This window comes from Danio rerio, chromosome 10 (genome assembly GCF_052040795.2).
Source record: "Danio rerio strain M-AB ecotype USA chromosome 10, GRCz13ab, whole genome shotgun sequence".
NCBI classification, from domain to species: Eukaryota; Metazoa; Chordata; class Actinopteri; order Cypriniformes; family Danionidae; genus Danio; species Danio rerio.
Genome location: NC_141030.1, coordinates 35,439,662 through 35,454,591, shown reverse-complemented (window position 1 = coordinate 35,454,591; position 14,930 = coordinate 35,439,662). Strand labels below are relative to the sequence as shown.

General features: G+C 33.8%; 2 protein-coding genes across 8 annotated transcripts in view; one reads left to right on the top strand and one right to left on the bottom strand.

The window, feature by feature from the left end:
* The window catches only part of robo3 (roundabout, axon guidance receptor, homolog 3 (Drosophila)), a 494,668-nt gene that overhangs the window by 76,420 nt on the left and 403,318 nt on the right, over positions 1-14,930 (top strand). The gene's annotated exons all lie outside the window — the stretch shown is intronic.
* Positions 1-14,930, bottom strand: part of esama (endothelial cell adhesion molecule a) — a 90,249-nt gene that overhangs the window by 21,937 nt on the left and 53,382 nt on the right. For 4 of the 7 annotated variants that reach the window (XR_015500582.1, XR_015500583.1, XM_087269861.1 and 1 more), the window contains exon 2: positions 351-499. Coding sequence is in view for 4 of the 7 variants with exons in the window: in XM_087269861.1 (XP_087125987.1) it covers positions 351-499 (149 nt within the window). In the remaining 3 variants the exon portion in view is untranslated. Of the gene's footprint in view, positions 1-350; positions 500-1,242; positions 1,683-14,930 lie in introns of those variants that run through there. The other 3 variants (XR_015500584.1, XM_087269862.1, XM_087269863.1) reach the window with 1 other exon arrangement.

Here is a 14,930-nt window from a genome sequence, read left to right as displayed (position 1 = left end):
TGCTAATAATAAGCAATTTGTACTTTTTTTTATAAGTTCATACATAGCAATATTTAATTTTACACAAAATTCTTATTTATTAGGTATTATTTAAATTTGTTCAGCAGTGTGGCAGTTTAATTCAAATCAAGCATAATTAATTTATATTTTCTAAACAAATTATCATTTTAAAGAGCATTTATCAAATAATCTGAGAAAAATAAAGTGTGTTATGAGTTAATAAAATGTATTATATTAAAAAGCAGAACTTATTTGTGTACATTTGTGCATGTTACACTGCTGGGCTGTCACTGCCACATACAAATTTACACTTTGCAAATATATAGTAATAAACAGTAAAAGGCAATCACCATTTCAGTGCTGGTAGCAGACTGCATGTAGTTCCAGACGACTGTGTTTTTCTGAAAGTCCGTACTCGAATATGACGCCTGCAGCACCACCATCTTCCCTTGGATCACATCCACATTTTCATAAGGCAACACAAGTTGGGCCAGCTCACCTGCACAGAGAAAAAAACAAACACAAAAATCTGATTAAAACCCTCCAAACACTAAATACTGACATTAAACTCGCTGACTGAAAGACCATGTGCTTTACGCAGTGGATGCCCTTCCAGCTGCAACCCAACACTGGGAAACACTCATACACTCTTGCATTCACACACATACACTATGGCCAATTTAGCTTATTCTTTGGACTGTGGGGGAAACTGGAGCACCTGAAGGAAACCCACGCAAACACGGGAAGAACATGCAAACTCTGCACAGAAATGCCAACTGACCCAGCTCAAACCAGTGACATTCTTGCTGTAAGTCGTGCTACACACTGCTCCACTAAGCTGCCTTTCATCTTAAGAAACATATTTCCTAAAAAAATATTCAATGTTGGTTAGATCACCTGCAAAGACAAAAAATATAGGCAACAAAATCGACACGTAACCTGTACACCTGTATTAAACCATTACACTCTAAAAAAAAAAAAAAAAAGGTTCCACTAAAGCCATTCATGTTGTCCCAACACAAATCGATTAAGTTAACGTAACGGACATAAATGGACTGAACATAAAACAATTAAGTTGTCCCAGAAAAAAACTTAAGAACTGTATTCTTTCAGCTCTTTTTAAATAAGCAGTTTGACCAAGCAGCAAAAATCACCTATTTTTGTGAAAAATCACAGACCACAAATCCAGATTCACTCCTTAAAAAGCCTTAAACTTAAGTTAAAAGCCGTGAAACAACTTACACTCCCCCAGCTGGAGGTACAGAAGCTGAATCCAGCCGTCCCGTTTGTTCTCCTGTTCCTCCAGTTTGTCCAAAACACTTCGACTCGGCTTTCGGAGAAAGCAATACAAACCTCACACAACGATTCTTAAAAGTGAATCTGCTTTTCAAATCCTCTGTCATTAGGACTTCGAAAAAAATAGATGACGTAACTGGCGAACATCTTGTTTTCGGATTAGCGAAAGGTATGAGTGAGAGCCTCGATGCTATGTGTACGTCCAATTCCCCTCCCTGAAGTGTAAAAGCTCTAATCCTCAACTAGAATTGGACATTTTCCTCTGCTTTATGTTGGGCTGGCTTGTCTTTAGCCCGATTACAAATGAGCAATGATAGATGGTGTAATTGCTTGCATTGACAATCGGTGAATAAAGCCGGTCAAATCAGAAATTTAGCCTATACTGTATGTGGGACAGGAGGATCAAACACTGAGTCGCATTATGAATGTATAAAGGAATTAATCTGCTTTCATGGAAAAAATCTTGATCAACATTTGATCTCTTGGGTCAAAGGGGAAAGCAGATTTTAGGGTTGGATCCCTTCCAGATTTTTTTCAAACACAGTGTCAGTTGTATTGTTTATCAAAAGAAGACAAATATAAATATTAATCCGGTGTGTTAGTTTTCCTCTCACCAATGTTTTTAGGCATTGAAAGAAACCAAAAGGCCACAGATGAAATGAACTGGCTCCATTTGGGCTGTAACTTGCACAATTAAATTAAGATTATTTATAAACAGAGATGGGCAGCATGGTGGCTCAGTGGTTAGCACTTAAAGCAAGGTCACTGGTTTGAGTCTCAGCTGGGTCAGTTGGCATTTCTGTGTGGAGTTTGCATGTTCTCCTAGTGTTCACGTGGGTTTCCTCTGGGTGCTCCGGTTTCCCCCACAGTCCATATGTATTGTAACCCTGCCGGTCCTGCTGCACACAACCTGCTCTGAGCTGGGATCGAACCGGCGACCTTCTGCATGACAATTGATTGCTCTAACAACGAGGCTAAAGACTGTGACCTCTAGCATCTGTCACTAGAGCACCAGAGGAGAGAAGTTTACCTGCAAAGCACTTACTAGTTGGCCTCCGTTACACATAGACATGCACTATAGGTGAATTTGATGAAGTAAATTGGCCTTAGTGTATGTGTGTGCATCTAAATCTGAGAGTGTGTGTGTGTTTCCCAACACTGGATTGCGGCTGATAAAATGCTGCGTTAAACATATGCCAGAATAGTTGGCAGTTCATTCTGCTGTAGCGACCTCTGATAAATTAGAAACTAAGCTGAAGAAAAATGAATGAATGAATAACCCAATATTTTTAAAGTGGTTTGTGGTACTTTCACTGTTATTTAACAACTAAGCAACCCTTAAACTGTCTTTTTCAACTTATAATATTTATTTTATTGATTTATATATTTATTATAACTTGGAATCATAAATGGATAGACCCATATGGCTTTTTTAATTAAGTAAAAATATTAATTTACATTTTGTTAATTTAGCTAAATTTACACAACTATTTTATTAAAGAAGATAATCAGTGACTGGTTTTTGTTTATGTGATTAACTTGCAATTAATTGACAACTACACTCCAAAAATATCATTATCATCTCAAATAATTGCAACTATCAAAACTAAATATTTATTTATGTATTTATTGCAATTTCACTACACTGCAATTTTGATGTAAAAGCATTATTGATAGGGCCAGACAAAATCTGCGGACGTTTTTTGCTATTTCTGTGGAGAATTTTGGTAAAAATCTGCGGATTTCTGCTGAATTATTTTGGGAGTATCATAACTAAAACCTTAATATATGAAATAAAAAAGTAAAACCTTTTTAACTTTTATTTAATGTTTAAAATGCAAATCCAATTAGATTCACTTTATATGGAAAAAAAAGCAAGTCTTTAATATAATATATCTACTAAAAGATAGAAAATATTACTCTACAAACTGCATTGTACACAAATCAGATGAAGATTTTTATTTTAGTCAATAATATTACTGTTATTAATTTAAAAACTGAATTAATATAGATTTACACACATTTACTCAAGTAAATAAACAGAATTATTGATGGGCTAAAAATCTGCGGAAATCTGCGTGTGCAGATTCCGTGTGGGCCTATTGATAACATACGCACACACATACAGTACACTAGAATTTAAATGTTTTGGGTCAAATTAAATCTATTTAATTTTAAACAAAACTAAAAGTATGAATAGATAAAATTGATTGAAAGTGAATATATATACTTCTTTTGATAGTGATATAATAAATCAATGTATATATTATATAACACACTTTTGTTGCCATACATGATTTATTGCGTTGAAATTTAGGGGAATAAATATAAATCTAATTTACGATCCATATGTAAAGTAATTTGACTAATAGAAAATGTGGGGTATTTGCAGCATACAAATCCTTTATTTTTTTAAATTAAAAATAGTTCAATGATTTGGTTAAGTTTAAAACAGCACAATTTATGTTTAAAGCTAGGAATAAACTACTTCCGAAATGTATACAAAAGTTTTTTGAAGAACGACAAGGGGGGTATAATCTGAGAGAAGAACTAAATTTTAGGAGGTTGAAAACAAGAACAACTTTAAAAAGTGTGTGTATGTCTGTACGTGGTGTAAAACTATGGAACAGTCTAGATCAGACTAAAACAACGTCAGGATATTAATCAATTTTTAAAAAACTGTATAAATATATATTAATAAAGGAATATAATGATGAAGGTGATTTAAAAAAGGATAAAAAGAGAAAAGTATGAAGAAATTTTAATTAATGGCTATTTGCAGTACTATGTTGTTGTTGTTGTTGTTTTTTCTTTTTTCTACTTGCAGTAATACATTTTTTTTCTTTTTTTTTCTTTGGGTCTATGTTACAAAATGAAAAGGTACAAATGCAATCAAACATATTATTTGTCAAAGATGCCACAAGGATCAAATATGTTTCATGTAAAAAGAAGAGATGAGTAAAAGAATAAATAAATTTAAGTAATAAACGAATGATGTATGTGGTAATGTGGGGTGGGAGAATAATAAGCTTATGCTTCATCCTGCTCCATTTTCGACCATGTTGAAATGTATTTCTTTTTGTTAATGATATTTTCTGTATGATATTTTTGTTCGAAAATAAATAAATCAAATCAAATCAAATATAAACATGTGAATGACTTCACGTTCAATTCAATTCCAAATCTGACCTCCGAAGACTACGTCAAATAATTCGGACTGCTGAGCGAATCACTAGTACAACCCACCCTACTCCCCAAGAGCTATACTTATCCAGAGCGAGCAGAAGGGCTGCCAAAATCACTCTGGACCCCTCACAGCCAGCACTTGGCCTCTTTGAACTGTTACCTTCTGGTCATTGATACAGAGCACTGTGCACCAGAACAGCCTTTGCCTTTCCTCAGGCAATCCATCTCATGAACACTTGATGATAATAATTATGAAACAAACATCCCGACCTGCTATACACTTTTTTTATACACATATTTAACAACATACTTTACATGATCATTTGCACATTACAGCTGCACATATAATGTTGTATAGTAATATACCTGTACATACACTTGTCAATTTGTACATTTGCATACACTACTTACTTCTATTTTTAAAATATATTTATTATCCGTTTCATGTGTCTGTAATTCTGTTGCAATGTAGAAGCTCTGCCACGAAAACAAATTCCTCGTATGAGTGAATATACCTGGCAATAAAGCTCTTTCTGATTCTGATTAACAAATGAAATGCTTAAATACCCAATTCCAGCTTTCTAGGTTTGACAACTAACAGTGTTTATTCATCATAACAAAAACTTCTCAAATGCTTTCAATAATCTGCATGCAAGGATACACACACAAAGCATGTTAAGCCTTAAGCAGCTTAAAAAGTAATGCTTAAAGACAAAAAAAAAACATGTTATCCATGGAGTGAGAAAAATAATTTGACCTCTGAAATTGTCCACAACTGCTCAGTAGAGGGCAGCAAAATACTAAACTCACTTGGATTCACTTCAACGCCACTTGGGATTTTTTTTTTACAATAAAATAAAATAATGTTTGATTAGTTAATAATTATTACAAATAAATAATATTAAATATAGTTAAGTTATGATACAAAAAAAGTTGAATAAAATAGTACTTCACCTCAATGACAAATATTTAAGTCTAACAAAATGTGTTTGGGCTGTTTAATCTGCACCAGCCAGCATTCCCAAGTCTGCTCCTCATCCCTGTTTCTCTACTAAAGCTTCAATAGGAGATGAATCAAGCAGCTCAGTAGGGAACCTGTGTCTCATTAATCAGAGCACTTTTGGGAGTGTTTCCCTCTCTTTTGAAAACACAAGCTGTCAGATCCAAGTAAGGATCTTAGCAGTGTTTAAATTCTCCAATTAAACTCGCTGATTGGAAGAATAACCTCAAACAAACACTGAAATATTTACTTGCTGCCACAGGAGGAAAGCGTCAAGATGTGATGTCATGTCCAGTGTGATGTTAAGTGCACACTAATTAGTGACCAAATCAAGTCAAATAATAGAAACACAGAGTCCAGTCACTGAAATAGAATTAGAGCACAGGATGTTGTGGAATTTGGCACTAATTTGAGAAAAAGTATTACCTCAAAATGTGCTTCCAGTCATATTTTTGACAGTGTATTACAGTGTTTATTTGGTTCATGAGGTAATGAAAATACAGTAGTTCATTACTTGTTGACTTGAACTAATGTTACCAAGTGCATCTTTGCATTTTAATAATAAATAAAATATTTGAGGATAACATAAACAGGGTTTCTGCAGGTTTCACCAAGTTAAATTTAAAACTATAAGACATTTCTAAGACCATTCTAAATGAATTTTAGATTTACACAGGGCTAAACACTAAGGTTCTTTTTTAATATCCCAATTGGAAAAGATTTCTTACTTGCCCTATCAAAAATTATTATAATTTAATACATTAAATAAAACAGTAATACTTATACTAATACTAATAATAATAATTACAAACAAAGGTCAGGTCAGTATCCTCAGCAGTAAATGCACGGAGAACGTTGTCCAACAAATGTTCATTCATTAATTTATTAATTTTCTTTTCGTCTTAGTCCATTTATTAAACAGGGGTCGCCACAGCGGAATGAACTGCCAACTTATTCAGCCAATGTTTTACACGGTGGATGCCTTTCCAGCTGCAACCCCACACTGGGAAACACCTATACACTCTTGAATACACACACATAGACTACGGCCAATTTAGCCAAACTTCACACAGAAAGGCCAACTGAGCCGAGGCTTGAACCAGCGACCCAGCAATCTTCTTGCTGTGAGGCAACTGCACTACCACTGCTGTGTATATATATATATATATATATATATATATATACATATATACAAGAAGGTTGCTGGGTCACTGGTTCGAACCTCGGCTCAGTTGGCATTTCTGTGAGGAGTTTGCATGTTCTCACTGCGTTCGTGTCACAGAAGTGTGGGTGCTCCGGTGGGTGCTCCGGTTTCCCCCACATTCCAAAGACATGCTGCAGGTGAATTGGGTAGGCTAAATTGTCTGTAGTGTATGAGTGTATGAGGGTGACAGGCCCAGACGACAGGCCAGCCGGAATTTGTAAAATAAAACAAAAAGTCGTTATCATATGGACCCTGCAACCATACGGGACAAAGGCCAAAGAAGAAGAAGATTGTTTGTTAGTTTCATGATTTCCAATAAATAGACAAGATTTTTGAAATATTCAAACTTTCAAAAATGGTATCAACAATATGTACATACAGAATAAACATACTTCAAAAAAGATTTTTAAAAAGTTTATATATTAAAAAAATATGTAAATATTATTTCAAATATGTAGAAGTAGAAGAAATGACAATAATAATAATAATAATAATAATAGTAATAATAATAGTAATAATAAGTAAGTAATAATAACTGAGAAAAATAAGTAATGTGAAGTGGATGATTTCCAATAAATAGATAAGATTTTTTGAACTGACAAAAATTACAATGATAATTTATACACATAAACATATTTCAGAAAAGAAAAAAGGATATCAATTGGGAAAAATAAGTCAAATAGTTCAAATGTTTTTTCCATAAAAGATTTCCAATAAATAGTCAGCATGTTCTAAAATTTAAAATATTAACAAAAATATATATTACTTAATAAAATTATAGCAAAAGATGAAAAAACATTTCATGTGGGGAAAAATGTTACACTAAACTTAAAAAAAATTATTATGATAAGTAACAATATCGACAGAAAACGTTTTTGATAAATATTTTGTAATCATATCGGCCACTGCTGTAAAAATAACCAAAAGAAAAAAGGACAAAGAGGATTTCTGAACCTTTGCGCATACAAACATCACAACATCTTCAGATTCAGCTCCTAATGACAAAACATTCAAACACCTTCCCAATCCCATCAGCCTAATGAGCCTGCAAATGATTTCTGCCATTATTGTCCTCCAAACTTCACATTCACATGCATAAATGTTTAGCTGTTTTGCAAATGTGCTTTCGTTGTTCGGTTGAGACGTTTAGAAAAGTATGAAGGAATGAGAAGAACACTCAGAAGGAGAAAAAGCAGATCATGTGAAAGTCAAATACTTAATGTGGACTTTGGATTCTTCGGAAATCCTCTTTATAATGGATGGAGAGCGAAGTAAGACTAAAAGAGATGAGGGGGGAGTTATAAATCTGCTCACATCATCCCCACAGGTCTGATCTGAATAATATATGCTGGAGTCTGGAGAATGGAGTGGAGATGGAAAGATCGTCAATTAAAGCTACATGTGACTTGAATTAATTTCGCTCCTGTCATGCCGCTGGAGATGTGATGAGGCGTCATCAACCAAAATCTATGTGGATAGCAGTAATGTTGGCATATTTAGTATATTATTGTAATTTATTTATTTTGTTTATTAGAACGTCAATGTTGGTTTTATTCAAGTAGGCTAATAAAAGGACTTCAGTATTATTATTCTTAGTTAACTAATAATTTTTACTTTTAAACTTTCCATTAAAATATATTAACCAAAATTAGCTGTTTCAGCATTGACAATAAAAGAAACGTTTCTTGAACACCAATTTATCACATACGAATGACTTCTGTGACACTGTAAACTTAATAATAATAATGATATAATACTTTAAAATAATACTGTTGAAGACAAGCAAAAGATTTAAATTTAATTTAAATCTTCTGTGGCTATATGAGGGCAACAAGGTGGCGTAGTGGGTAGCGTTGCAAGAAGGTTCCTGGTTCGAGCCTCGGCTGCGTCAGTCGGAATTTCTGTGTGGAATTAGCATCTTCTTCCCATGTTGGCGTGGGTTTCCTCCGGGTTCTCCGGTTTCCCTCACAGTCCAAAGACATGTGCTGTTGGTGATTTGGGTAAGCTAATATGGATACACCTTAATAAACTTTTCAGGAATTTCACAAGAAAACAATGGTGTGCTTGGTTTTAAACGTAACTTTATTCTTTCATGAGTTATTTACAAGCCCCCTCACATATACTAATGTGCCACAAACAGGAAGTTAATATCACCAACCATTCCCATTTTTATTAAGGTGTATCTATATAAATGGTCCACCCTGTATTTCACTAGATGGCTTAAACAACCATTTGCAAAAATAGAATGGTTGGGGAGATTTTGTAGGTAAGCGCATCTGGATTTTTATAAACTAGCTCCAATTAACTACAAAATAGACAAAAAAAAATAATAAAAAAACATACAAATGAAGGATAAAAAATAGTGCTTGATAATTTTCTGGAAAGTCCTAGTCGTACAACAAAATAAAATCTCATGTCAAATTACACTTTTAGTGAAATACATAAATGTAATGTAATTGACCTTTTTTAAAGCTACAAATGTTATTGTTTTTTGTGCCTGAATGCTTTAAACTCACTTTATATGTGAGTAAATAAAACAGATAAAAAAACCTAAAAAAACTCAAGCAATTCTGATTACGTACCTCTATATACATTTCTGGAGAGCACCAAATACATCCCAGGAGCTACATCTTTTTGCAGATTTTGTTTTTGCGAATTTACCAGAGCGAAAGTGCACTTCACACCTGCTCTACTCTCGTAAATCCACCAGAGGCCGCTGTTGACTGACTGACTGACTGATCGACCGATCGATAACCCCACCCACCCCCTTCCCTAAACCTAACCAATAGTGTTTAAAGCTGCGGTCACACTTGATTTTTCTCCCTATAGACTTCCATTTATATGCATGCAAATGCATCAGGCCGGAAACGCAGGGTCATGCGTTAAGTTTTGCAGGTTGCTGCGGTGCAAAGTTCAAACTTGGCGAACTCTGACATGCAAAATAGCATCACTTAACTGCGTGAGACCAATCGAGGATCAAAACATGACCTCTCTGGACAGAAATTTAAAACATGGAACAAATCGCTCGCTTTTTTAATGTCTAATCATCTTGTTTAATCCCGCCCCTTTTCACAGCGCCATATGACAGAATTTCGCACACACAAACTCTAGTGTGACCGCAGCTTTAAAAAGCACCGATTGTCCCGCCCACCCCGTTCCCTTTACCCAAATGTCGACGGAAAACTGTCCATGCGGAGGTAAGGGGTCAGCTGGTAAGCCAGAAAAGAAACGGCATCATACCGCTACGTAGCATTCATTTTAAGATTAAACGTAGCCGTATGTAGCTCTGGCTACATAATTTGCAATCTCCAGAAATGTATAAACCCGTAAGGTTACGTTTTCAGTATGAGCCTATGTTGAATTATAAACTTTAATTCTACAATGGTTACACTTTGCAATTAATAAACAAATAATAATATAGATCCATTCCAAATTGTGGTTCCTTGTCAACAATAATAATGCCTACTTAACATACGATGTGGAAATGTATAAAGTCAATGCTAAAGTCATGAAATATGCAGACCTATCTTCATACAATTTTACTCATCTAGCCTGAGAAATAACCATATATTTATAAATCATATAATTGATCTGTTATTTGTTATATGTGCTTCAGTAGGTTATTAAAGAATGCTTAAATGCACTGCATCTGTATTCTGAAATACATAAAACCAAAAATAGCATAATTTCTGAGATAACCCCATTATTCTAAAGTGCTGCGCTAACAGAAATCAAGACTCTTGATAATTGTGCTGTGCAAAGCCAGAGTAAAACAATTCATTTAAAGTCATCATGAATTCACAAAGTCATGTTGACTTCAATGAATACTAGACATTCTGTTGAGTATAAGCGACTAAATATTAACTTACTCTCATTTAAGTGTTTGTAGACAGCTAGTTAATAGAGTTACAAGAATAAGTTGACATGCTTTGCCAAATTACTTATAGTCAACAAAAGCCAAAGGGGACCATCGGAATAAAGCGTTACCTAACCTTCTTAAGGGAATCATGGATAACGTGATTCACAATGACACGAACACGGTCATTCAAGCACAATAAGTTTGTCCCTTGCGTACATTTATGTGCATGACTGAGATATGGAGAGATGTTAATGCTTTTAATTGCAGGAAGAATGTTATTTATTTTTCAGAAGTTGGCTCTGATAGTGAGTTCAGGAAAGGACTTTGATGCATCTGTCGGTTTGCGTGGATGTTGAGTGTTGGGTGGAGGCCATAATTTCCCTACTCTATTCTATCTACACTGCAAAGTCACAGTTAAAGCATTCCTTATTTGTGTCTTCAGTGAGATCTGAGACTGAAGGATTTTTTTTTACACTAAAAAGATTACAGATGCTCTGAGAAAATGAGCAATCTGAAACTGACAAATCTAATCAGATGACGTGGAGAGCTGAAGGCCAGGGTGGAGATGTAAGTACTGTAAATGAACTGGAGATCTGAAAAGAGTTGGACTGATGGCTTGCTTTCATGTTACTGATAAAACATTTACGTAGTGGTTTCGTGAGGAATGCTTTGGATAAATTAGAGAGGTTTTTTTGTGTGTGCCTTCAGGGGAAAATCACGATGTCTGGGTCAGAATTTTAAAGGTGAGTAAAAGTTGGTAGAGGTGTATGATTAATTGTCAAAAAATGTTGTGATCTTGATTTATGAACAAATGACAATGTTTGCCTATGTAGAAGTACACTTTTGTGCAACCTCAAATCAGAAAATTTGGGTTATTATGGAAAACACTAAATAAAAAAAAAGAAAGAAGGGATTTCCAAATTTACTTTGACTTGTATTTCATTGCAGACAAACTGAACAAAATATTTCATGTTTTGCCTCATTAACTTAATGTCATTTGAGAGGATACATCCTTTCCTCAAAAAAATGGAATGGGACAGGAGCAATTTAGGGCGCGTAATCAGGTAAACTGGTTAAATAATGAATTGATTTGAAACAGGTGATGTCGACAGGTGATTGTAATTATGATTGGTACAAAAGCAGCATCAAAGAAAAGTCTAGTCCTTAAAGAGCAAAGAGGGGCCGAGGATCATATTTGCCAACAAATAAGTGAGAACATTATTTAAATGTTTAAAAACAATGTTCCAAGTATCCAAAAATTTGGGTACTTCCCCTTAAACATAATTAAAAGATTTAAGGTATCTCGAAAAATTTTCACGTGTAAAGGACGGGCATAAGCTTAACAATCGTGATCTCCGATCCGTCAGGCTGTGCTACATCAAGAATCATCATTCATCAATAAGGCTGCATTTACACTGCATGGTTCAAGTGACTCGTTTCCGTTTTTTTTTTCTCTCATGTGGCACAGCGACCGATGTACATGTTAGCAGGAAAAAAAAAATAACATGAATTACGATTTACTCAAATTCAGGCCTTGTTCATATGTGGAAATGTCTCCAATATGAATCGGATCTGTGTCTGCAGTGGAAGCAGGTAGATCAGATTGTTACCTATCAATGTGTGACGCTTTCGTTTCAGAATTTCAGCAGAAACGCAAACCTTTACTCTCATACACAAGGAATAAAAAAAGCTTGCTAGCACAAGTATTTAGGTATGTTAACGAGAGAGAGAAAAAGCACAACATCTGCCATGTAACCAATATAAAATTAATAAAGATCTGTTGCATACATCACGTACATAAATCACGCCATGGACATTACATTAAAATCTCTACTGGTTTTAAAATGCCTAGATTAAAAGAAGGTGGCCAAATGAGAACTTTTCTGTCATAAACTATAGTAAAACAATCTGTCAAATTAATTTTTTTTTTTAATGAAACCCAGCAAATCGATTAAATATAGAAACGGCGAAAAGAGCCTTCTTTTATTATCAGCTGTCAGTCAGCACCCACTCTTTTTTTTTTTTCATTGTGCCTTTGCGCTGTGTAAAAGCAGACAATTGAATACGAGTCACTTTTAAAAGATCATGTAAGCAGGTCAACAAAAAAATAAATAAATCAGATACAGTCACAAAATCTGAATTGACCTTTAAGATCTGCAGTGTAAATGCAGCCTAAGTCATATCACACAATGGCTCAGGACTTATTAGGCAAACCTTTGTCAAGTACCACACAATATATAGTTACATCCACAAATGCCAGTTAAAACTCTATCTAAAACTCTAAAACTCTGCCATCAACTTCTCTGGGCTGGGAGGCATCTGGCATGGACCATCACACAGTGAAAACGTGTATGTGGTCATAAAACATTTGGTAATTCCAAAAAAGCTATGTCGTTTTGAAAATATAGTTTCAAAATTATTTTCCTCCACCAAATCCTAGTCAGTTTGTTATGCGCATACAACCAACAACAGCATACATTGGTGTCATGTGCTAATGAACCCATTAAGCTTATTAAAACCAGCAATTTAAGTAGAAAAATTCAGAAATCAATAATCCATCACCAACAACACAAAAGTTACATGAATAACTCAACATGTGTGTAGGTTATTAAACACAATATTATTATTGTTTTAAATCTTGTTTTATATAAATTTGAATATCCTAAATTGTTGCAGAAACCATTGAAGGTTGCTTTCTGTGACCTTTTTCATCTGAAAAAAGAAGAATTAACTTCTTATCTGACAAGGAATGTCTTACAATTCCCTTGTCTCATTTTGACTTTCTTCTCTGTTGGTGCTTCTTTTTCCAATCTCCTCTTCTCCTCTCTCTATCTCTTCATAATTACAGACAATGCTTGAAAGCGGATCGAGAGCATCAGCTCTATCAAACTGTGACTCTGTTTGGCTCATTTGAGAAATATTTGTGAGTCATTAGTTTAATTGCTGAAGCTAGATTGCGTGTAAGCCACAATATCTGTGTGTGTGTGTGTGTGTGTGTGTTGGGTTGTGATGATGAAAGCGACTGATAGAAGTGTCTAGGATTGACTTTAGTGAGGCTGAACGGCTCAAGGTTAATTGAAGCAGTAATGAGGGTGCAGAGAGAAATCTGATTCATGTGGAGAGTGTAAAATGGACAGGCAGAGACTATATAAAGTTCCACTCCATATCAAGACAACTGAAGAAACTGAAGTGTCTGCAGTAGGGATATTCTTTGTGATTATTATCATTTTTTTACACAATTATTTTAATTGCAAATTTAGCACATTTCTCTCTAAAATACAAAAAGCTAAATTTATTTAATAAATACATTTTTTATATTCAATGTAAAACAAAATTACGAGTTGGAAAAAAGCATAATTTGCCCCAAAATACAAAAAGTAATTAATATGCAAAAATAAACATTTCTTATAGTCATTTAAATGAATAAATAATAAAAGAATATGAACATTTAACTGGTAATCAAGCATATTTTCCACAGAAATAAGTACAAAATCCTTACATTCCATACAAAAAGCAAATGATATATAAAATATATAGATAATGTAGAATACTAAATGTAAATAGATACATATTTATTTGGTATTTATTTATTCATTTTACTTAGCTAAATGGTCAACTTAAAATGGTGATTATAAGCAAGTTGTATTTTATGCAAAATAAACTTTTTTAGCAATTAAGCACTTTTTAAAAATTAATTAACAAATCAATGAATGAACAAATTTCCCAGAGATGGGTTGCGGCTGGAAGGGCATCCGCTGCATAAAAACTTGCTGGATAAATTGGCTTTTCATTCCGCTGTGGCGACCCCAGATTAATAAAGGGACTAAGCCGACAAGAAAATGAATGAATGAATGAACAAATACAAAAAATAAATAAATAATATAAAGTCATATTATGAAATAAAAGTGATTTCTAATATTCAGTGTTATTATTTTCTTAGCAATTAAGCATATACTATATATATATATATATATATATATATATATATACACACACACACACTTGAAGTCAGAATTATTAGCCCCCCTCAATTATTATAGTCCCCTGCTTAAAGGAGGTAATAATTTCGACCTTTAAATAGTTTTAAAAAAATTTAATTATGCTTTTATTCTTGTCGGAATAAAACAAATAAGACTTTCTCCACAATAAAAAAATCAGACATACTGTGAAAATTTCCTTGATCTGTTAAACATCATTTTGGAAATATGTGAAAAAGAAAGAAAAATGTAAAGGGGTCTATATATATATATATATATATATATATATATATATATATATATATATATATATATATATATATATATATATATAATACAAGAATTATTGTGTTGTGAGGTAAAATATCAAATTGTGTATGGAAAGTATCGTAAATGCACCGTGATATC